Consider the following 23,098-nt stretch of genomic DNA (forward strand, 5'->3'; position numbering starts at 1 on the left):
AAAAATCCCGTCGGATACTGCAGCCAATCAGAATTGTGCTGACGTTTACATCCCCGGAGCATCTTGGTAGTTGTAGTTTCTGGATCATTTTCAGCCCGTTAGCTGCAGTTTAGCCGCTGCCGCGAAGGACTACAGAGCTCCGGATCCTGGGCAGAGGCGGCTTGCGTTGACGGTTGGTACTGTGCGGACTACTGGGGCACGAATATCACCCGTCTGCTTTTTTTTAAAGAAGGTTTAGCGTCTCCAAAAGTTGACATCTGCAAGTATGCAGTCGGAATCGGGAATAGTTCCCGACTTCGAGGTCGGAGAGGATTTTCAAGAGGAGCCTAAAACGTATTACGAATTGAAGAGTCAGCCCTTGAAAAACAGGTCAGTTCTTTTGCCGTGGACAGTTATTTCTCACGCTGGAGCGTTTTGGGGGTTAAGGTGATAATTAGGCTGCAGACTTTTTAAAGTGTTGTCCAAAGTCTATGAATGTGCGGGCTTCCTCATTGATGTTACTGAAGCTGGTCCCGGGTTTCAGCCCTCGTTCCTTATGGTCATCCTGCTTGCATGAAGTTATGCAACACATGGGTGTTGTCTTGTCAACATCAACTTCAAATATTAGCTCACAGAGGAGCAGACAGGTCAGAGTTTAGCAAGGTGATGCTCAGCCTGTCTTGTGTTGATGGCTGATATTCAGGTACTCCTAAATCAGAATTGTGAGTTATTGTTATATATAAGATTTTTCTTTAAATCTCCCGAGAACTACCTATTTTTTAAGTATAACTGCATAACAACAAGTGTGTAAAAAGTGCCATAAGTCTACTATGGCACTACACCTTGTGCATTAACAGCTTTGAAGTGTCAAAAGTGTGTAAGAAAGTATTAACTGTTAGATAAGCTGTGGTAACATAAATAAATCAAACCTGATGTTTCTTTCAGTGGAGGAGTGTTGCCTTCTTTATAAATTCACAGTTAATATTAAATGCTCTAAAGTTGTTTCACCAATAAAATAAATCAGCAACCAAAGAGGCAGACAAAATTTAGTTTTCAGCAAGTTGTTGGCCTATTAAAAAGTTGTATAACTTAAGTGCATGTAGTACTGGACAAAGTGCTCCAAGTCCTGACAACAGTTTATTCTTGTAAGGACACAGAACAGAAACAAAAAACAGCTTGCAGCACTGACGTTTACTAATTTAGTTTCAGCTTTGACACACTGAGGCCTCAGAAACATTTAGCTGAGTCAGATCTATGTGTTGTTTCACCTTTCACCCTTTTTCTGGAAGTAATGCACAGCAAGTTTGATGTCTTATACATGTGTCTTATACACGTGTTTAATGCAATGAAATGACAGATTTCCTGTCTACTGTGTAGCATATCAAAACAATACTGAGAAACTTTAGAAAATGCCCTTTTTGCTGTCTTACAATTTTCACTCTTACTAAGAGTGAAAACTGATCCCAGAGCTGGGAAATATGAAGCAAAATCTATGAGATGACTGGAAGGTGGACTTATTTTTTTGTTTTAATATTTTAGGGGACCATGTTTTTGTTCTTATTCTAAACACCTCACTGACAGTGAACTGTAATATTCTCAATACTCAGTTGGTGTGATTGATTCAATTTAAATTAAGTAAGAAAACATGTAACAACCACAGATCCCTTGGCAGGTGTTACTATTAAATAAATAATAAACTTTTTTCTATGCAATTTATGATTGCATATCAACCTTTATGGATGATTTCAAATCACAATGAAATACTGTTGGGGTGTAATATAAGTCGTAAGTTATAACATTTCATGCCCCTCTGTGATGAGGATGGTGATGACGATTATGCATCTATTACAAGGATGGTGTCAGAGGTTTTGTATTTTGTGTCTGCTCCTCTCTGTTACGTAGTTTAGAGGTGGTGATACATGGCTTCATTGTCAGGGCGAGACATCCAGAGGACAGTACGCCACTGTGTTCGGACAGAACTCTTGCTGCAGACGTTCGCTAGACTCCAGTTTTTTTTTTTTTCCTTCCTCTCGTTCTGGATATTTTCTTGCAGATTTGCGGTTTCTCTCGTTTTCTCTAAATTCAATCAAAACACCAGTTAGAAGAACTGTTTGAGGAAGAACTGTCATCTTGGACAGTCTTAGCCTTTAACCTAGTTCTGCATTTTTTAAACTAATGTCTTCAATTTTTTCATTAGTGAAATGTCATTACACTGTTATACACCCTTGGCCTGAATCTGAGGCTGTGTTGTTTTCGTCGCTGGTGTAGCAGCAGCAGCAGCCATTCCAAGTATACGCAAAGTATCAGCACGGTTTCTGAATCTTTGCTGTTTGTTTTTCTTTATGTCATTTTTCTCCTGAATGTGTGAAGTCGTCTGAACCGTGGCTTTGATTGAAGGTATCCCACTTCCCCTTTCTATCACATGAAGATGACCCAGCATAATAAATAATCACGATGACTGTGCCATAAGACAGTTTTGTGCAAAATGGTTATAATTAGTTTGATTGATTACCGAGTTGTCTGATGTCTTCTAATAGCTGCTTAAGAAGTTTCTAAATTTGAAGTTTTGTGTGCGACAAAAATGTCATCTTAGCTTTCATAGATCTATTTGTTTTTTGGCTGTCTGCGTATCAGTTTGACAGAGCACACAGACTGCTGCTGACGTCGTGCCAACCTTTTTGTGCCTAATATAGATGTGAGACAGGCGGCAAAACTAGTCTTCTATGCAGTGTAAATAAGCTATATAAATTTAGCAGGGAATGTGTTATATCAGAAACTGTGAGTCTAGGGATCTTTTTTTTTTTTTTTTTGCACCCTCAGTCAATACAGAGGCTGAAAGTTTTGCTTTCTAATGAACAGACTAGATTTTGAGCATAGCTTATATTAAATCCATATGGATGAATAAATATGCAAATGTCTTACACAGAAAGATCCCCGGCCAGTAAAGATTAGCAGACACTAGGCAGAAGAAACCAAACAAACAAATGTGTTGCTTTAGTATCAGCCTCACAATGAAATTTTCTTGTTGCTCAATTAACATGTTTCCGTAACAATTTATGCCAGAATGATCACTTTTAACATTTAATGCCATACGTACATCTTTCAGCCACAACATTAAAACCCCTGCTTGTTATAAGCCACAAAAACAGCTGTGGCCCATTGGAGCAAAGACATTGGGGGTATTCTGTGGTATTCTGAACCTTTTTATTGGCAGACCCTTTGGTCATGTGGGTTGTGGGACTGGGTTTTTGCGGATGGAGCTTCGAACTTTTTGTCATTTGGGATCTTGGCGTGGAAGTATGTATCAAAGTTACACCTGCATGAATGCTGGATCCCAAGGTTTTCTGGCAAAACTGCAATTGCTAGCAAGATTGTCAGTGTTAATCATTTCATTAACTGTTGTTAGCGCATCTCTGTCTGTTTAAATATAAAGACTTCCTCAAAAGCTTTCTTCAAATCATACAAAGCTGAAAATAAAGAATTGAATGAATGTGAAAACTTTACAATGGGACTTGGTTTATGTTGCTCAGTAAATATCTGTTTTAATAGCTCGCAATGGGTCTTTGTGGGTCGGGTCTACACTTCGGGTTCTCTGTCTTGGATCTTGGCCTGGGGGGTAAAACATGAATGGACCTCAAAGTCTCCTGAAAAAACAGCTAAAAATAAAGAAGTGTCAGATTTAAGTCAGCAAAAATTGAATCATAAATTAGCGCCCCCCCCCCCCCAAAAAAAAAAAAAAGAAAAAAAGAAGAAAAAAAAAGACTGCGGTCAAAACTTTTAACGCTGCAAAATTCTGTTTACTTTTTTACTTTTGTTTTTTGTTTTTGGTAAAGAGGAAATTATAATGAACCTTAGGGCACTTTACATAATAATGATAGCTGAGAAAAGAAAATAACCTCAGGCTTACTGTTAATGCACACTCCTTACAGGCATGTTTGGGAAGATGATGGGCCTTGAATGTGGATCGAGTTCTTTGGAAGAGACATTTTACTTTACCTAAAAATAACAAGGATGCAGAGAAATACAGAAGAAATATTGTAGTTTTCACAACTTATTAGTGTCTAACAAGCAAATGAAGATCTTGGTCATTTGTAGTAATATTTTGGTAAGAAAATAAACCTTTCAAATTAAAATAAGGAAGAGGGAAAGAGAATTTAGTAAAATGATGGAGACATCCACAAATCAATTTAAGTTCTTCTGCAATAGAACTGAAGTACAGAATAGGCATTTAAGGTCAAAGCAATGAGCCAGTGGTCGTGAGCTGAGTCAGAGTTTGAGGGTTATGAAACTATGTGTCCAGAGCAGCTTGTTCCCACGAGGTGTCCTAGACAGAGATGCCAAAAAGGTTCATCCATGATCTAAGAAAGACCGAGGGGCTTAAGTGACACAGACAGGTGTTGAGGCTGGAGTAAAATACAGTCAGAACAACTTGTCCTGTAATCATGGTTATCTTTCTGCATTCTCACCTCTTATGTGGCTTTTCAAGCACATCTGCTTAAGATTTCCTCATAAAGAATAAAATAAAAATAAAGAAAAATCATAAACTCCACATCTTTTATTTACTGATTGATTTGGGTTTGCAGTTTTAATATTCCTGACGTGTGATCTTTGTCTGCCTCTGTTGGTGCCCAGAAGGAACTGCAATAACAGAGGAGGCCTTTGAGTGTCGCTTTTATTGACAAAAGTCATTATTCTTAACAGTTAAAAGAAATGTAGCCTTCAGGCATGATCACGTCTGAAGCCTGCAACTAGATGATTCATTATTGATTAGTGCAGAATTAATTCGTTGTTTACTCAATAAAATACAAGAAGAACCAGAACCAGTGAATCTTTGGCACGTTCGCTTGAAAAAAGACGGAAATGACTCATTAACTATTTAAGCAGTAAGTTGTTATTACAAGGATATATAGAGGTTATAACAAGTAATTACTTGCATGCATTAGCTGTTGAAAAAAAACACACTTCACTGTTAAACAGCTAAAACAAATACCTTTACACGGTGACTTAATTATTAAATTTTAACTTGTGGTTAAGACGCACAGAATTGCGTCCGTTTATTTTTTTTTCAGAGTCATATTTTACAGCAACGAATCGTTACCATGGTTCATTTACGAAGAAAGAATGTGTTGATTGTCTGTCATCACCTTCAAGGAAAGCCGAGAATAAATCAGTCTCACAATGAAAAGCTGTTATGTTGTGCTTGCACATCATTGTTATATCAATGAACTTGAAAATCTTCTGCACTCATTCAACCTGCTGTAGGGAAACGTATCAAAGGCTCCTCCTTACTGTCCTTGGAAGCTCTACTTACTCATTGTTAAAGCACACAGAAAAGAGAGGGAGCTGCAGCTAGAGCAGGCCATCCTGCCGAACACAAGTGAGGGGAATTACTAAGAGCAAAGAGCCTAATTACAGAAATAAGACCCAGCAAGTTCTAGTTATTCCATCCAGTCCTGGCTACCTGGAAGCACATTGCAAAGTACCTGATTTTCTTTTTAGATGCTTTTATGACTGACCCTGTTTTGTTGTGCTTTTGTACTTGAGAGTGAAATAATTATGTATAAATTTTATTTTAACAGTTCTTTATGGAATAGCCATTGTTTTGTAGACCATTGGGCTGTTTGATTTTTTTAAAAAGGCTATTATAGCAGCAGTCAGTGACAGTTGCTGCTTTACTACAGGTCAGGATATCTGTGAGTCACGACATTAAAACCATGTACCTAATAATGCGTAGGGCCCCACCATATCTCCAAAAAGGCATTGCTATATATAACTTTATAGGCTATACAACAAAATGCTGTTTTGTCTGTGTTTGAAGATGCTAAGGCATTTCCTGTGCTTATGCAGTGTTTATGCACAGTAAATACAAAGTTTCTACCCAGATGTTTACCGAGATATTTACAGGGTTGAACTATTTACCTAATTTAAATCATTTGTACAGTTGTTTTCCTGTTTGGTGTTTAGACAAATAAACAAAAAACAAAAAAAAATCACTTCTATTGCATTCCCTGTGTACAAACCCCACATAATTGACGGTCTAGACATGCATACAGATGCTTTCTATTATTTATGATTTGCCTGCTTGTGACTGACTTCATACTATCATTCCAGCTGCACCAAGCTGCGCATGTTTGATCAGCACAGGAGTCCAAGTAGATCAATACACTGTCATGTAGGGTCATAATCACTCATTTGTATTCCAGCAGAGAGGTTGTGTAGTCTGCTAGAAGGGCAGCAACTCCTGCAGTTTGGTAGAGAGAAAGAAATAGGAGACAGGATTGTTACTAGTACTCAGTTTGCCTGTGTTTTGGTTAGATTGCCTATTTTCACTGCTCTTATCCTGTGCTCACTGTATAGTTATATGCAGTGTGGTCTGCATAAGTCACTGTCTGCTTCCTGAAAAACACACTGAACGGCCACCAGCGGGAGAAAAGTTGAGCTTTAATGAGTTTAATGTGGTTCTTTAGAATACACCTAATCTGGGGAGTGATGTTTAAACTAATGAAAATAAGCACATAGTGTGTCTTTTTTTTTTTCTTTCATGTCAGTTCATTTCTATTGTGTAGTGTGCCAGCCTCGTGCAGCAGCAGAACATATGTTGCATTCTACTATTTCTTTTTTTTGCAGTTGTCATTTGAAAGTGAGTATTTGTATCAGCCATGAAAGCTGTAAAAAAGTCATGCTAATATGTACACATATTTAGTTCAAATTAAGGTTAATGCCTCAGCAGATGAATGTGAAGTCAGCTTGGTAGTGTCAAACTTATTATTATGCACTGTGAAGGTCAAACATGAGAGGAAACAATAAGCAGCATATTTTACAAATAAAGGGAGACTTTAAGGTTTAAATAAACCATTTGAAATCCTTTCAATTTCTCTAAAATGCAGTGTCACTTGGCAAAAGCAAACACGTTTTTGAGTTATGATACTTTTGAGATACAAGATTTTCACAGGACAGCGACCCCTACTTGGTTGTAGTCCATCTACCCAACACGTGTCGGTACATGTCTCTAAGCGTAACACTATCTGCGTGGTTTTAAAGCGGCATATTGATGGACAGTGTGTTTCCAGTAGACGCCTGCATGCTCCTCTCTTCTGCTTTGCTGTTGCTCTGCACGGGGCTGGTCCTATGCCTGGGACTCTGCGTGGCGATTGGAGCTTCCAGGCCGGGCCCTGGAGCCTCCCCTCTCTGACACACTTTCAGCGCTGCACCACCAGCATGACTTTCACTGCTCTCCAAGGGCGGGTGGTGCACCTTCAGGGAAAAACAAACAAATATGGAGGCTGTAGGAGTGCAAGTGTACAGACCCTGTTCATTTGATTGTCTGTGAGTATGGCGCCTCAGCATCTGTGGTATTGCTGCAGTGCATTTGGGCTTTATTTTGGAATCTATATGTTTGTTCAACACTATGTACACATGAAGGGCACCATGCACTGAGCTATATGTGGGAAGTAGTCTTGGAAGATTTCTCCTTGTGTTTTTATGTGCTGAATAGTTTTTGTATGTCAGGATATACATTTATCAGTCTATTATAGTTAATTGCAGCTGGTCACTGGTCACTTATAGCGAGGGAGTGAGTGCCTGAAAAGCTTAGAAATCTCATACTTAAGACATAAAGTTAATAACAGAAGAGGTATCATGTTTTGGCATGCTAGTTATTTGTTTTTTTTAATGAGACTGTAATGGTAGAGTTATTATTCAGTCACACAGAAGTCATTAGGTCTGCAGAATCGATCGCCTGTCAATTACCAGCAGTTTTACAGCTGCAGTGCATCTTTATTGGAGAGTATTTTCCTTTAACAGCTCAGTGTTTTGACTCTTCTCAGACTTTGTCGCTCCACAATGTTACTTGATTTCTGTCTTGATGCAGTATTGCAGCTGAATTTTCCTGGTTGTTTGTTGTCTTTAGTGTGTCACTGAATTCTGCTTCAAAGTCTCAGCTCTGACAGTTTGACTAATGGTGAAGTATGATGAAGGCACAGTAGTGAGCAGAATCAGAGGAATCATGAGTTGAGTGGGTGGGACTCTTCAAGACTGTACAACCATTGTTTTTTTCGTTTTTTTCCCTTGAGATACACACGAACATAAGAGGAGGTGTGCGCACACACGAATGAAATTTTAAAAGGACAAAAGAGCTTTTTATGTCTTTCATGGGTTTGTTTGGCAAAGAGCCAACAAACAGTCAAAAGAAAGAAACAGAGAGAAAGAGACAGAGACATTCAGCCTTGCCTTTCTGAGAGGTTTCTGGTCATTCGTATACACAAACACAAGTCAATCAAATTATTAAGAACGTCATTTAAAAAAGCCATGAGGTCATATGTTGTACAGTTTTGTAATAGGGCAGCTAAAGATAATAAAGGGTTCTGAAAAGAGAAATTTTGCAATTTTCTCAAAGTTTATAAGAAAAAAATTGCACATTTATGAAAAAAAATAGCAAATTTACACAAACAAAACAGGTGCATTTACAAAAAAAAACTAAAAGAACGTGAAAATTTACGAGAAAATAACTCTCCAAAGTCATACTTTTATTTTATTGTAACACTACCCCTAGATCATGTCATATCATATTTTAGCCTAAAATGCTACCTCCTACAATGCTTTGAATTACATAGTGTTGTGCACTTGTATCAGAATTTTAATTTGGTTACAATTATTTCTTCCAACAATTATGAAAAAAAGAATAACATGGTAATGCACCTTTGTCCTGCTGTAAAACTCTAAACTCCACCATAAATGTGCAACAAGTTTAATTCAGCTCAAGCCTGGACAGCAAGCTTATCAGAATCACTGTGGTTTTCACATCATCTTTACAAATTATTTCTTAATCAATTGCAAAGCGGTTATAAGTTATAAGATTATAAGAGACGTATCAATTGTAATTTTCTTGAGCAATTCTGACTTTTTACTTCTGCCGATGTCAATTTTTTACTATTTTTATATGCTTTCTAAGAACCATACCGGTAACTTATAGCATATACAAGCAAAAACAGGATACAGGATCTTCTCTCCCATAAGCAACATCAAAATAAAGGAATATTATACTGATAGTCTGAGGACCATATACACTAGTACAAAAGGATGCACAAAGAGAAATCTTGTAGCATTGTAAGGCCTGTGAGCAGAATAGAGGCTTACTTGGTTTAGCTTCACTTATTTGACAGGTTTCTAAAAGCATTAGTACCTTCACCGAGTCACTCATCAGTTACTTTATTTTTAGTTGTTTTGTTTTTTTTAATTCAGTAAAGCTAAGTTAGCTTTCAAAATAGGTTTGCATGTTTAAATTTTTCTTAGTTAATAATAATTCCTTTTAGTTTACTTTTTATTAGTTTCAGTATTCATTTTACTGCATTATTTTAATAAGTGGGCTATTTGCCAGGGGCAAGACTTAGGAAGTTTGTAATGGCTATTACTATGCAAACATTTGACTTAAGAGTTATGTATACATTGTATTCTCAATAAGCACGCACCAATGCCTCCTCAGGCTGGTTGTGTTGACAAATGTGAGCAAATTTACAAAGACTAAAACAAAAAACATTTCCTGTAACTAATCATGTAATTTTGGTTTTCTTTCCAACTTTCCACTTTTATGTAGGTTCATAAAGTTCTTTTCACACCAGTTTTTGCTTTGAGTTTAGTTGAAGTTAACTATAACCTTGACATTTATGCACAACACAAATTCAAACAATGCCATACAAACTGTGGACCCACCCAAAAACTTTGCTCAGTAGCACTCCTGGTGGTCAGAAATTGAGCAAGCTACTCTGTGCATCTAGAAGTACGTAGTAAAAAGCAAGCACTTATGTAAGTGGTAGTTTAAACTGTATGCTACTGTGTTGCCCTTTTTATATTCTTTCCACACATTACAGCTTCTTTGTTAAATTCAGTGTGTTTTTAAAACCTCCATGAATGTAGCTGTCAGATACGTGAAAATCCAAATTAAGCAGAAAGTTCCTCAAGTTTTTAGGAGTACTGATTTCTAGTAGGTGATAAAGGTACTGTACTATCCAGTACATTTATGTACTTAAACTATTCAGTGTATATTATGTTTTTTATTTAAGCGTTCATTTAAAAAAAAAAAACCTGTTCATTTTAACAAAAGCTGATTTCTCCAACCAAAAGCCTTCAACATGTAACAAATGTGACTAATTATTATTATTATCATTATTATTATTATTAATCAGCTCTAGTTTATCCAAAGAATGTAACAATAAATCCATCTGTAGTTCCAAATCAATTCAAATGTCACATTTGAACTGTAAAACCAAAAGAAAGGGAACAGAAACGAATTTGTTCTTGCAACAAACCGTTGATCATTTAATCACTGAAGTAGATTAAAGGAAAAAAAGAAGAATCAAAGCCTCTGGCTCTGGCAGAGGAAATCAAGAGTTTTAGATCTAGTGACTTTTGTTATGAAATTTGTGGGATGAAAGGAAACACAATCGCCCAAAGTCACACAGCAGAAGGAATTATTCTTTTGAACACTAAACCTGATTCCATATATTGGGTGAAGCACAAAGGAACAAAGGAAGAAACGTAGCTGTTGAATTTAGACACCCAAACCACTGAAGTGCTTCCAGAGAAAAGCCAGAGTTCAGCCTGTGTTTTGCTTTTATAATATATTTTATTATATATATTTGTTATACAGTATTGTTTTGTCTAATATCTGGTGCAGGGTTCAGTGGGTGTGGTTGTAGACAATGAGATTATATCCACTGCTGAGGGGAGATTTATGGTATGTTGAGGGCTCAACACCCACTGAATACGCTGCAAGCTGAGGCTGTTTGACTCCGCTGGCTAATTAGTGCGATTACTGCACAGCTGGATTGGCCAGACATTTTACTGAGTTTTATCAAAAGGATCACTCACTCGATGGAGGCTTTGTCCCGACAACTTCTGCTTCAGCAGAGACTCTCTATTTTAGGACTTCAGGACTCTGTCTGGGGAGTAGCCATCTAAATTTAAAAGAGTGGGAAAACTGAAACAACCTTTACAGACAAAATGTTCCTCTTTTTGTTTTGTCTACAAATGCAAAATGCCTGTGCCTTCCAAAGTCATTAAAATCACAACATTGTTTTCCTTTTTGAAAGGACATCTTAATTGATAATAGATATTGATAGTAAGTGATTTCATGGAGGTTCAAGTATTTGTTTTCTAAGAGCAAATAAGCAGGGCTGCTTAATTATTTATCTTTGTAAAATAAAAAATAGCAACAAAAAGTACTCATTGCAAATTCCCATAGCTTTGCTTGTTCTGTTTGACAAGCTTTTGACGATGGCTGATCATCAAGGGTTAAAATAACAGGTTATCAACATAGATCAACCAGTCATTTAATATTAATTTTTGCAGAACAAAAGCTAATAGTTCCCTTTTGACTTCTTCCCCTGAAGTCATCCTCTCTGCTAGTTTTCTTCATGCTAACATTGGCTTTTTATTACATCCATCGTCCCTCAATTTTCTTCTTTTTTTCTGGTTTTCTTGACCCCTTTCTACCCTTTCTAGCACTCTTTCTTTTCACCTCATCTTTCTAATCGACCCTCTGCCTTCTCTCTTATCTTCTCCAATCATCCCTTTCTCCCCTCTGCAGCAGTCCGACAGACCAACACAGTTCATCCAAGCCCCCGCTGAGCTCCTCGGCCATGACATCGCGCATCCTGCTGCGGCAACAGCTGATGCGGGAACAGCTTCAGGAGCAGGAGCGGCGGGAGCAGCAGCGACAACAGGCCTCCCAGTACACACAAACTACACAGGCCCAAACGCCTGCCATCAATGTCAGTGTCCCGGTCAGTTTACCACCTGCTGCACAGGTCCCAATGGAGGTGCTAAAGGTAAGAAAGCATGGTTCAAGTTTCTGATGGTAGGGAGCAACAAAGAATGGGGTGATGTGTATTATTAGAAGGCTGTTACAGTATCTGTGCAAAGTTTCCACTTGTGGAATTAAACTTTGTATGTGTCATTGGTGCAGCCTGAATGGTCCAGATGTATTTATAGATTTTAGTGACTCGTGCATGAATAGTCGGGCAATCATGGTTTACTATGACTGTGTGTAAAAAAAAAACAAAAAAACAGGAGTGAGTGAAGTGTGTTAAAATGCGTATATGGGGATTATCTTTCCTGAGAGAATTCCTCTTTAATGCATGCTGTGCTTCCAGCCATTTGGATTTAGCCATCTTTAATCCTATTTGCTCAGCTACATTCACATCTTTTCATAGCTTTGATTCCTTGGCAGTCTGAGGGACAGGAGACTGTTAAGATTTTCTGTACGAGTAGAGACCGTAGTGTTCGAGAGCGCATTTTAACAACGCATTTCGGTAAGTCTTTCTGTTTGTCCACAGCATGTGCTTTCAGAGGTTGCAATCTTGATGAAACATCTTTAGAAATTCATTCGACTTGTCGTGTTCTGAGGATTTTGGTATAATTGCTGGGTTTTTTTGTAGTGTTTTTGTTCCGGCATTTTACCTTGAATTCAGTGGCTTTCCCTATAAAAAACACTGTGTGGTAGTGATTTGGAAAGTGTTTTTGTGCAAATTACGAGAATTTTGTCTTCCTTACATATCAACTTAGTGCGTTTTTTTCAACTTTTCTGTTTGTGATTTCTGAAAAAAATATCAATATCGAGGTGTTACGATATTGTGTAGTTAGTGTAATTACTCACGAGGACACTTGCCTTTTTGTGCATTTTTAGATTTTGCATTTCTTTAACATGGATTGTCAATAAGCAGCTGGTTTTGTCTCTGACTTCCTCTTTTAGAAAATTGTGCAATAACAGGAACAAGTCTTCCACGTGAAAAATATATGTGACACATAAGAGGATCTCGTACAAATACTTATGTTTAATAATGCCTGTAGTTAAAGGTCTAAAAATCTGTCTATGTCAGACATTTGTGCTTGTTAGGTAAAAGTTTAATCAGTTCATCGGTACTATGTCAACAGTTTAGTTGTGGTTTTATCTTGCGATTTCAACTGTTAACCCATACTGTTAGCTGACAGTTGTATGAAGCTATTCACGCTGTTTATCCATTATGTTTGGCAAACAATTTCAGCTGTGTGTATGCTAAAAGCTTTTAGTCATAATTTTACCTAGACATTTACTACATTTTAATTGCACTGTTTAATCTCAGAGTAGTAACGATGCCGATAAACTGTGATTTACTGAATAATCTTTGTTGAGTTAAATCCACCCACAACACTCTCTGAGATTTCATGGTTACTTGCCCAGCCACACTTTCATCACCCTTGGATGTGTGTGGCATGGGCCAACAGTAAAGGACAAAAACAGTATAGCCATTGAAAACATTACCCTTCTCACGCTGTATAAACATTACTTACTCTCTATAATCTGCAGCTCTTTGAAAGACTTAGGACGCCCCCTCCCCGAACCCTAACCTTGTGTACAATACATCAAGTTAGAGTCATTTTTCTGCTTTGGCGAGAGCTTACAGAAATTCTTCATTGACTGAAGTCCTCAAATGAAAAGGCCATTCCAGCTTGGTGCTGTTGAGCTGGGTTAACCTGCTCTCCTGTCTGTTGGTAGATTAGCAGAGTCCACATAAAGCTCAGGGGTACCAGGCAGAGCTGCTGGACCTCAAAAAGTGCAAACATTAAGCTCAGATGAGTTTATCTAAAGACTGATTGGACCCTTAATTAACCAAGTGACCTCTGACCTTTTTAGGAATAAGAAGGGGATCAGTTTGGGGATCAAGAAAAAGGCGAGCACAGCCTTACCACACACCGAACGCTAATTCAGTGAAGAATGCTTGTAATTAGCCCCCAGCCCTTTCATTCCATGGAATATTTTAGAGAAAAAAAACACTGCTTTGAAATTTACGTAGGATAGGTTTCTGAAAGGGTTAAAAAAATGATTTCTGATTTTTTTTTTTTCCTTTTTCAAAGGATTTATGGCGCCACAAAAAGAACAAAGTACCCTGTACAATTTTTGTGGATTATATGACGGCTCGTGACCGATATACAAAAGAAAATACACAGAAGTACCACACAGATGTTTCAGTTTGGTTTGAATTTCAGAACTGATTCAGCACACAATGACATGTAAAAAAAAACCTTCAGTGTTCATTTCGTGAAATTACAGGATAGCTTTAATAACATTTCTCTCCGCAGTAACCAACACTGATTAATCACTTTAATCACGTTAGTTATTAGTACCTTTTTGCTCAATATGATTGTAGATGATGAGCAAATTCACGTGATCATAATCTCTGTTTTTGTTTGGTTGGAGTTTTTTTGTTTTGTTTTTAGCAGTTCCTGCTCATTTTAACCCAAGTTTTATACAAACAACACACGATTTTTATTCGGTGGTAATTTGGGCTTTTGCATGACAGCATTACAAAAGTACAGAGGAAAACCCATAAATTGCTGCTCACATTAGCATCACAGTTGCTGTCTGCAAATTCTGCAGAGCACATTAGCAGCTTAACTGTGAGACAAAGTGGCCTATTCTTCTAGTCTGCATAGAAAATGGGGGCAGTCTTGTTAATATATCCTGGTTGGCCCATCATGGAATGCCTGTAGCATGCAAGTCAAAAAAATACAAATCACTGTTTGTCATTCTGCACTAACCCTACGTCCTCTCTTAGTACAGCTGGATGCTTTGTGCTCATTTCTGCAGTGTTTCTGACTCTTTGGGGGTTATGTTGCTTATGCCCTTGGGCCTGTTGGTGGCTAAAAACGAGATGATAAACAACAAGCTTTTTTTGTTTTCCATGGATACAGATGCCAAGAGTTAGTAGTTGATGCCACATTTCTAAACTGTATTTTGGAAAGACTGTTAAGTGAAGTTTGAATGCTGGCTGCTGGCACTAAGATCTCTCTATAATTCATTATTCTGCGTGCTGGGCCTTTACAGAAACTGAAAACCTAATGATTAATTGTAGATGTGTGCAATAGTACGTGATGAATCTGTTCTAAATCAATCATGAACATCACCACGATAAACTTCTTGCACGTAGTTTATATGCAGCAGCAGTCCTGTAGATGTTTGTCACTCTATGTATGTTCTGTGTTTCCACAAAGTGTGCCAGCTTTGTAAGCACACCATTAAATGATCCTTTTTCCAGCTTATAAACTAATGATTTGTCACGCCTAAAATTATTTCCATGTAACAACAGGAGCCGTATGGCTTGACAAGGTCGAGATGTTCCAGGCTGGGATCTGTGAGCCTTCAGGGGCTCCATTGAATTCACCCAAAACAGTGAGATCATCTAATTATGTGGGATAATTTAGGAAATCCCTGAGGACAAAACAAGCTAGAAGAAGCCCCTGTGCTCATTTCAATGTAAAGACAGAACAAACAGATTTCAACCTGCTAAACATGTCTTTGTCACAGATTGCCTAAACCTACTAGTTACATGTACTAGAATGAGATTCATTCGAAATTATCTTATTTTTATGTTTGCATTGTTGTTTGCGTCATTCATTCATTTGCTACATTTTAGTGAAAAACGAAAGTCACCATTTTTTAAAGGGTTAAATTCCAGCTTCATATCTTAAAAAAGGCTCGTTTTTACAAGCAGTAGTCCAAATACACAAAATCTTCGGTTTACTATCACATGGATAAAGAAAAGCAGCAAGTCCTTACATTCTTAGCTCCACCGCACTTGAATCTAGAAACTACTTTCACCTTAAAATTCACTCAAATGACAAATTAAGTTATCAGAATAGGTTCGTTTATTAGTTTGTTTATTTTGTTTTTTAGCATTTTCATTGATCGGCCAATCATTTTAGTTAACCCTAACCCTGCAGTGTGTAAATGTAGCACAAATGAATCAAGACTTTTACTCACTCAAAGCCAAGTGTTACATGTGCTGTATTAATGGGTGTATGCAGTTGTGCTTGTAGTTTTAATTAGGGCACCTTTATACTTTGTCTTGTGCACATAATGCCCTGAATGCCCTCTTTGTTTCTATATTAGAATTCTGTGTGTGTGTGTGTGTGTGTGTGTGTGTGTGTGTGTGTGTGTAGGCTTCCTACAGTAATCCCTTAGAAACTTTTTTTTTTGTTTCTATCTTTAGACAGTGCCAGCTATCAGCTGTGGGTGTGTTAAAATGCATGAGACAAGGATGGAGGATTAGTTAACACGTACATGGGTGTTTTTTTTTTTTAATAGTTTTAGGAAAAATCACAATCACACAATCACTGTTTTTTATAAAACAAATCTCTGTCTGCATGAAAATACAAAAACACTCTACTGCCAAGAGCTTGCCAAACTAACAGACGGTGATATAACCCTAACCCCAAAGACTTGTTGGCGAATAAGAAGCACTGACACTGTGAGTTTTCTGTCTAAACATCATCACTGACAAACAGTGTTCATAAATAGTTTCCCATGCAAGTTTTCTAAAGGATTAGCTTTTCAACTTAAACTTAAAAGCTGTGTCTGCACGTGGACACGAGGCCGAGAAGCCTAGAAAGGCCAAAAATACCCATGTACGTGTGATTTGTTATACACACACACAAGACATGTGTCTTTGTGTGTATAACAAACAGTCTTTCTGTACGTTTATGCTTACAGCAGTGGCTTACAAGCTGGAGGTCTGGACCTCCCCAGAGGGCCAAAAGATAAATGTGAGAGGCTAAACGCTACAGGCTGGGAAAGAAAAGCTGTGGAGGAGGAAACATGTCTCATCATTGTATCTATGCTGAAAGGACTGGGCAAGTCATCTCAAACTGTAACGGAAATATTACAAAAATGAAAAACAGGGAATGAAAAAGAGAGTTTCAAGTATTAGAAATATTACTGTATATTGTCATATTTCTGTCCAATCACCATCATCTGCCTGAAGACACAGAGGCAGCATGTAATAGCATGTTTTTAAGAGTGGGATTTAATTCCAAATACCTTTACAAATTATCAAAAGGCATGATTTTAGCCTCAAACTAGTCACATGAATCAGAAAGAAAGCAAAACAGTTGCCATGATTTTAAAAAGTAGCGCTTTATTTTTTAAGCTGTAAATTTTACATCCAGTGACTCTGTCCAGCATTTCTGATTTCTCCTTTACTCAAAACATACAACTTTGAAAAAGAAGCAAAGACATCTCACTTTGTTCTCAGCACTTCCAAGTGTTGCAAAAAAACAACTGATAAGACTAAATAGACCATGAAGAACCTGCCTGGTTAACAAAAACGAGAAAATTTTTTAATTAAATTTAAATTTAATTTAATTTAATTGTTTTGGGAAATCTGAAAAACATTAATTGTGCCACTAGGATTGTTTAAATACAAATTGATACACTAAGCAGTATACAGTGTGGAGTTTCAGTTCCATTCTTGATGTTTGGGGTTGATTATCAGCAAAATTTGCAATACTTGAGAACTGAATCTGACCTGAACTCGATTCTGAGATTAAGAAATAACTAAGATGTGAGACTTTTCAGAAAAATCACTCACTGTCTATGTAATTACTACTTGAAAGAATTCTTCATTGTGCTTAAACATGTATTAGTAGAGGCTCCATAATGTAGGGGTTAAAGCATTTGCCTACAAAGCAGAAGATCACACGTTTAGGACTAGGAGAAGACATAAATCCCTGGGAGGAAGGGCATCTGGAAGGACATCAAAATCTGTGCCAAATCAAATATGTGGATCCATCCACTGTGGCAACCCCCTGCAAATAAGTGAGCAGCTGAAAGAAGCTGAGATAAGAGTTCATATGAATAAATAAGACACTAATTAACAAACATTTGCAACGCCGCTGGTTGTGCTGTGGCATATGCTGTGGATTATACAGGTTTTCCTACATACTGATTTGTTTTTTGAAATAGAGTGTTAACAGTAGTTTTAAAGCAAAATTATTAAAAAATAAATAAATAAATACATCAAGTTGATATGTATTCAGAACACATTTCTCTTTTTCAAAACTTTACGGGGCCTTATTAAAATGTAGGACAACAAAGGCTGTTGTTTCAGCATCGAAATGAAAAATTAAGAGCCTGTTCTAAAAAATGTGACTGACTTAAATCAGCCTGTGTCTTTGATAAATACCATAGATAACAAGAATTCACTGTTTGCTTACACATTATCTATGCGTGCATTGCAAATAATTGTGTTGCTCATTAATAGCTCTTGATTAGGTTCAGTCCATTATCAGGATCGGCGCCTCTGCAGTTTTAAAATGTAATCATTTCATCATATATATAAGTAAGTGGCATAAAATCCAATTATGGATCAAATTTTATACATTTTCTGGTGACGTCATTTGCATAACAATACACCAACGGTGAAGGCAGTGTAAAGAATAAAGAATGTTGTTAGTGACCATCACTAATGAGCCTCGTTCTTTTGCCCAGAGTGTGATGTCGTTCTTGTTAATGAGTCATTGACTGACTGTAAATGTGCCCCCCTCTGTGGTGTCAGCTTTACAACCTTGTGAGGACAATTTACAGCCCAAGGTGATCTGAGTCTTAGCTGCAGGATATACAAAGTGTGACTAGATAATGTGACTCAGCTCTTGTAAGTAAAACTAGCCATAGTGTCAATTTTTAATAGCCAGTTGTAGAGGATGTTAATGTGGCTCACATGAGTATCCCCTGAAGAACAATGGTACATGAACATGGAAAAGAGGCTCTGAAAGAGCTTCTGTTCTGGAAAGAAGAATTTGACAGTCACAGAGAGACAATAAGATTGATAACCTCACCTGACCTAATGGTTATACTCGGCTTTATTTACATACACCTGTAAAAGTGATTTAAGTCATTCAAACTAGTCTGCTTTATTTTATATTTCAGAGTTTATTGAATTAAAATGTGTAAATCTGCAAATACTGAGAGGCATTTCTGTTGATTTTCAGAACATACACAAAATATATACATCATATATGATCTCTATGACAGTGCTGGGTGAAAACCTTTATATTAGATTACAATAATCTGCATTCAGTGAGTGCATAGTTAATAAGAATACTGGTTATGCATTATAAGGCCGATCACGGGAATGTCCATAGTGTACAGAAAACACCAATGATTTTAAATAATCCAATATACGTCTGGAACTTTGCAAACCTCCACACATGAATGACTATCACACTTTTATTTGGAATCAGTTTCAACAGATGGGACGAAGTAATATCTATACTCTATAAGGCAGTCTCAACAACTAATTTTTATAACCTTTCGCTGTAATTGAAACTCTTGAGTGCAGTGTGCAAACTGAGGAAGTTTTCACATAGGCAGAGGAAAATGCCAGGGGTAGCTTAGAGTTCATCTACAGCCCGTGGCCTCCTCAGGTCTGTTAATAAGCATAGACTTTTAAAGTTTATGCACAACAAAATGCATAATTTCTTTTGGGCTTATGATTCGCCTGTTCTTGTCAATTAAAAAGCTGAAGACAACTAAGGATGACATAGACTTTATTCTTTGTGCTGTGTTAAACAGGGAGCACACGCCAAGCATCCACATGGGTTAACAAAGTGGATAGGGCAGAGTAAGCACCCCGGGCAAGATTCAGTAAAAGAGGTGCCCTTCCAAAACAAAGGCTCTAACTGTTTGCACCACATCCTGACATCAAGTGATACACCATAAAGTAATAAATACAGATTTTACATAAAACAACACACATTTAAAAAGGCTCATTGTATTTGACAGAGATTCCCTGACATGCATAACTAATGAAGTTTCTTGCCTTTTAAAAGATGAGCTGGTGTGTCTGTCCTCCTATTAGCAGCCTTAGTCGTCTGGTGCAACCAAGAAGGAAACAGCTAGAGCACTCCTCAGTTTAGAGTTGTTGTTTTTTTTTGTTTGTTTGTTTGTTTGTTTTAAATCGGACATCTAAAACAGGAAATGATGCTTGAGATGCTTGGATATCAACCTTGTGAGGTATGTTTAAAAATGAATATAGATTCAAAGATAATGTGAGAGGTTAAATTGAAATTTCTCGTCTTAAACTGACACAAATGTGTCTTTGCCATTTATGATACTGCATTATGTATCTAAATTGAATCATAAACTACAGCGTCCACATTTTGCAATCCTGAAACTGATTCGTAATTGCATCAAACGTAAGCGAGCACAGGACGGGAAGGTTTAAATATAAACTTGGAAAGGCGAGGGGGATTGGAGCAGCTCTGCTCAATTTAAAATGTTACAGCCAGACAGACACTGCCTCTGAAGTTTGTTTATTTGCCTGCAGAAGCTTTTCTGGATCATTAATGCTGTGTGGGGATTAATGATCTACAGAAATCAAATTTATCCTTAAGCGGCGAGTGCAGAGATAGGAGCGTGTGCAATATTTGTTCCTTAAAATATGTGGACTGTTACTGAGGAGCCGCAGAAAGTAGTGGAGTTGAAGAAAAATATGTGGAAACTGTTTACTCCTGAGACTTTGAGATAACAACTCTTGACAGCGTCTCAAAAGAAAAATGCATAATGCATCGTAGGATTTGAAGTCTCTGTCAAGTTGATTTTAATACTATATTCTGTACTGTAAAATACAAAGAACAGACAAGACTTTGAGCTATATTTAGAGTTGTTTTTAATAAAAGACAACTTTGAAACAGCACTTATAAAAAGCAGCACTCATTTTGAAATGAGCTTCCATCTTTTGGTGCTATTTCATTGCTACTGTGGCCAAGCTGCATATTTGCATAACTTCTCTTTCAGTAGTTGGAGCAGTTCTGTGGAGCCTCCTGCAACCATCAACACACCCATTAATCTTTAGATCAGATATCCTACCTCTCACATACATATTCATTTTTCTTGGCATTTTCCTCACTCATCTTTCCACTCATAGGTTCAGACTCACCTGGAGAACCCAACCAAGTACCACATCCAACGGTCCCAGCAGCAGCAGGTGAAGAGGTACCTGGGAAAGCTTGGTTCTCAGGCGTTGAGCTTGCCCTGCCCCAACCAGTCCTCTGACCACGGGGGCATGCCGCCAGGGCCGGGCAACAGTGCCCCTAACAGCCCTATGGCCTTATTGACCCTCAACTCTAACTGCGAGAAAGAGGTGAGGTCTCCATAGTTGTTTAGGCTGTTTTTTTATTTAACCCTCTCAAGGCAGGCGTTGCCGATTTGCAACAGTTAAAAACTAACAACCTGATTACCCCACATACATATTTTATGAGGTTTTTTTTACTCAGAAGTACCAGTGCAGGACTTGGTTGTGCATTAGCAACAAAAAGTTTCATTTGAGCCTGAGAGGGTTAATGATGCTTGGACATTAATTGATCAGTAATGCTGGACTTATTTGTACTTTGTCTGGTTTTAGATGGACGATGTAATTGATGACATTATTAGTCTGGAGTCCAGTTACAGCGATGACATCCTCGGTCTAATGGACCCAGGACTTCAGATGGCAAACACGGTATGTATGCTCATGATTTATCCATACCAGCCAGTTTACAACATGACTGCATTTCATTTGATGTGTCTTGGGGTAAAACAGAAGCAAATTCCATGATGTCAGATTTCAACCTTGGTGTAATACTTTGGCCTTGTAATTGATCTCTTCTGTGCTGCGCTTCATATGTAACTGTCATTTGTTAACACAATAATATGCATAATATTACGTCTTTTTCTCTCTGTTTTAAATCTCAATTCTTTTAATTCTCAATTCCCCAGATCCCTGTGCCTGCTAACCTCATTGACATGTATGGCAATCAGGGTATGCCCCAGCAAGGTCTGCCCATCAGCAACTCCTGCCCTGCCAACCTGCCAAACATCAAAAGGGAATACTCTGGTAAGCATGAAAATTACTCAGAGCTATAGAAATAAAAATAAATAAAGTTCTTACAGATGTTTAACTTGTGCCATTTAACAATATCTGTTCAGCTTCTGTATCTCACAGGCAACAGTAATTCTGTAACAACATATGATAATGTAACGTTCTACTCTCCAGGCCTTTGCGCAGCTCATTATATAGCATTTTGTATCCAGTCCAGCTTTTGTGATCCTCCTCTGTGTGGCGATGTTGACTTTACATGATTATGTCTTCTATTGTCTTGTATTGCATTTCAATTCTGTACATTGTGATAATGAAAACAACATTATTACTCATGTAGTTTCACAATCCCCGGCCATCATGCATATGCTGGATAAGTCAGGATCCTGCGGCAAATTTGACACCTATCAAAGGCCTGAAGGGTTCCCTGTGGGTACGTCTGAGTATTCAGCTTTAAAATGTGGATGCTGCACATTTTGTATACGTGCTTTGTCAGGTTAGTCGATCAACCAAAATGCGTTTTGTTCAGAAGCAGAGGTAAGAGCCCTGGCAAAAGAGAGGCAGAAGAAGGACAACCACAATTTGAGTAAGTGAGAATATTTAAATGTGCTTTTGGTTGTCACAGGGTTAACTATTAAACTACATTTTTAAGTACATTAGCAAATTCTTGTTAATATCTATATATTTATACTTATATTCCTAGTTATACTTTCCCCTTTCTGTTTTTGTTCTGCAGTTGAGAGAAGGCGACGGTTTAACATCAATGATCGAATTAAGGAGTTGGGAACTTTAATTCCAAAATCAAATGACCCGTAAGTTACTTAATATATTCTTACATTAACTCTTCTAAAAATACATGTAATGGCAACCACAAACATCCAGCCAATCTAATGCAAGATTAATAACTCAGTGTTCAAGATTAGTGGAGAGATTTGCTGCTTAAGAAATAGCAAACGGAAATGATTTGTGTTTTAATTGCATTTTTCTAGCTGGTCATTCAGTTATATGCAGTTTGTAGTTATACAGATCTTTCGATTTAGGCAAATGTTGTAAATTTGTAAATGTAATATGAGGCTTATAATAATTACACTGTCAAATTCAGCTTTTAACCATATTCTTCTCTCATCGCTGTGCCCTTTGACCTCGCCTGTGGGTCTAAAAAGATCCCAGTTGCTTTTGTTATGTCTGTTCAGTCCTGGTTGTTTTGATTAAGTCCAGCTGGTTCCTCCACCCACATGCACAAATTCAAGATTCTCACCAGCAGACCTGGTTTAAATGAGTACACATTTATGAAAAAGCAGGCACACATTTTCTTTCTAGCATTGCCAATTTTTATTAGTTGCCTGTCAGGTGTAAGTACCACTTCCAAATTGACCTAACTTAACCTTAACTGTACAAATGAAATCCTCAGGAGGGATGTTTTCCCATAAAGTTGACTAAAGATCATTTTT

General features: G+C 37.6%; 1 protein-coding gene across 4 annotated transcripts in view; it reads left to right on the top strand.

Annotated features, from left to right (window-relative positions):
- LOC102194619 (microphthalmia-associated transcription factor-like) overlaps positions 1-23,098 on the top strand; it is a 29,079-nt gene that overhangs the window by 816 nt on the left and 5,165 nt on the right. The window contains exons 1-8 of one of the 4 annotated variants that reach the window (XM_005731707.1): positions 121-369; positions 11,564-11,804; positions 20,718-20,933; positions 21,195-21,290; positions 21,548-21,665; positions 21,988-22,080; positions 22,177-22,233; positions 22,384-22,459. In XM_005731707.1, coding sequence (XP_005731764.1) covers positions 266-369; positions 11,564-11,804; positions 20,718-20,933; positions 21,195-21,290; positions 21,548-21,665; positions 21,988-22,080; positions 22,177-22,233; positions 22,384-22,459 — 1,001 coding nt within the window. In that variant the 5' untranslated portion in view covers positions 121-265. Of the gene's footprint in view, positions 1-120; positions 370-7,115; positions 7,306-11,563; positions 11,805-20,717; positions 20,934-21,194; positions 21,291-21,547; positions 21,666-21,987; positions 22,081-22,176; positions 22,234-22,383; positions 22,460-23,098 lie in introns of those variants that run through there. The other 3 variants (XM_005731708.1, XM_005731709.2, XM_005731710.1) reach the window with 3 other exon arrangements.

This window comes from Pundamilia nyererei, unplaced genomic scaffold, assembly GCF_000239375.1.
Source record: "Pundamilia nyererei isolate P.nyererei 1_Seehausen unplaced genomic scaffold, PunNye1.0 scaffold00044, whole genome shotgun sequence".
In the NCBI taxonomy this organism is placed as follows: domain Eukaryota; kingdom Metazoa; phylum Chordata; class Actinopteri; order Cichliformes; family Cichlidae; genus Pundamilia; species Pundamilia nyererei.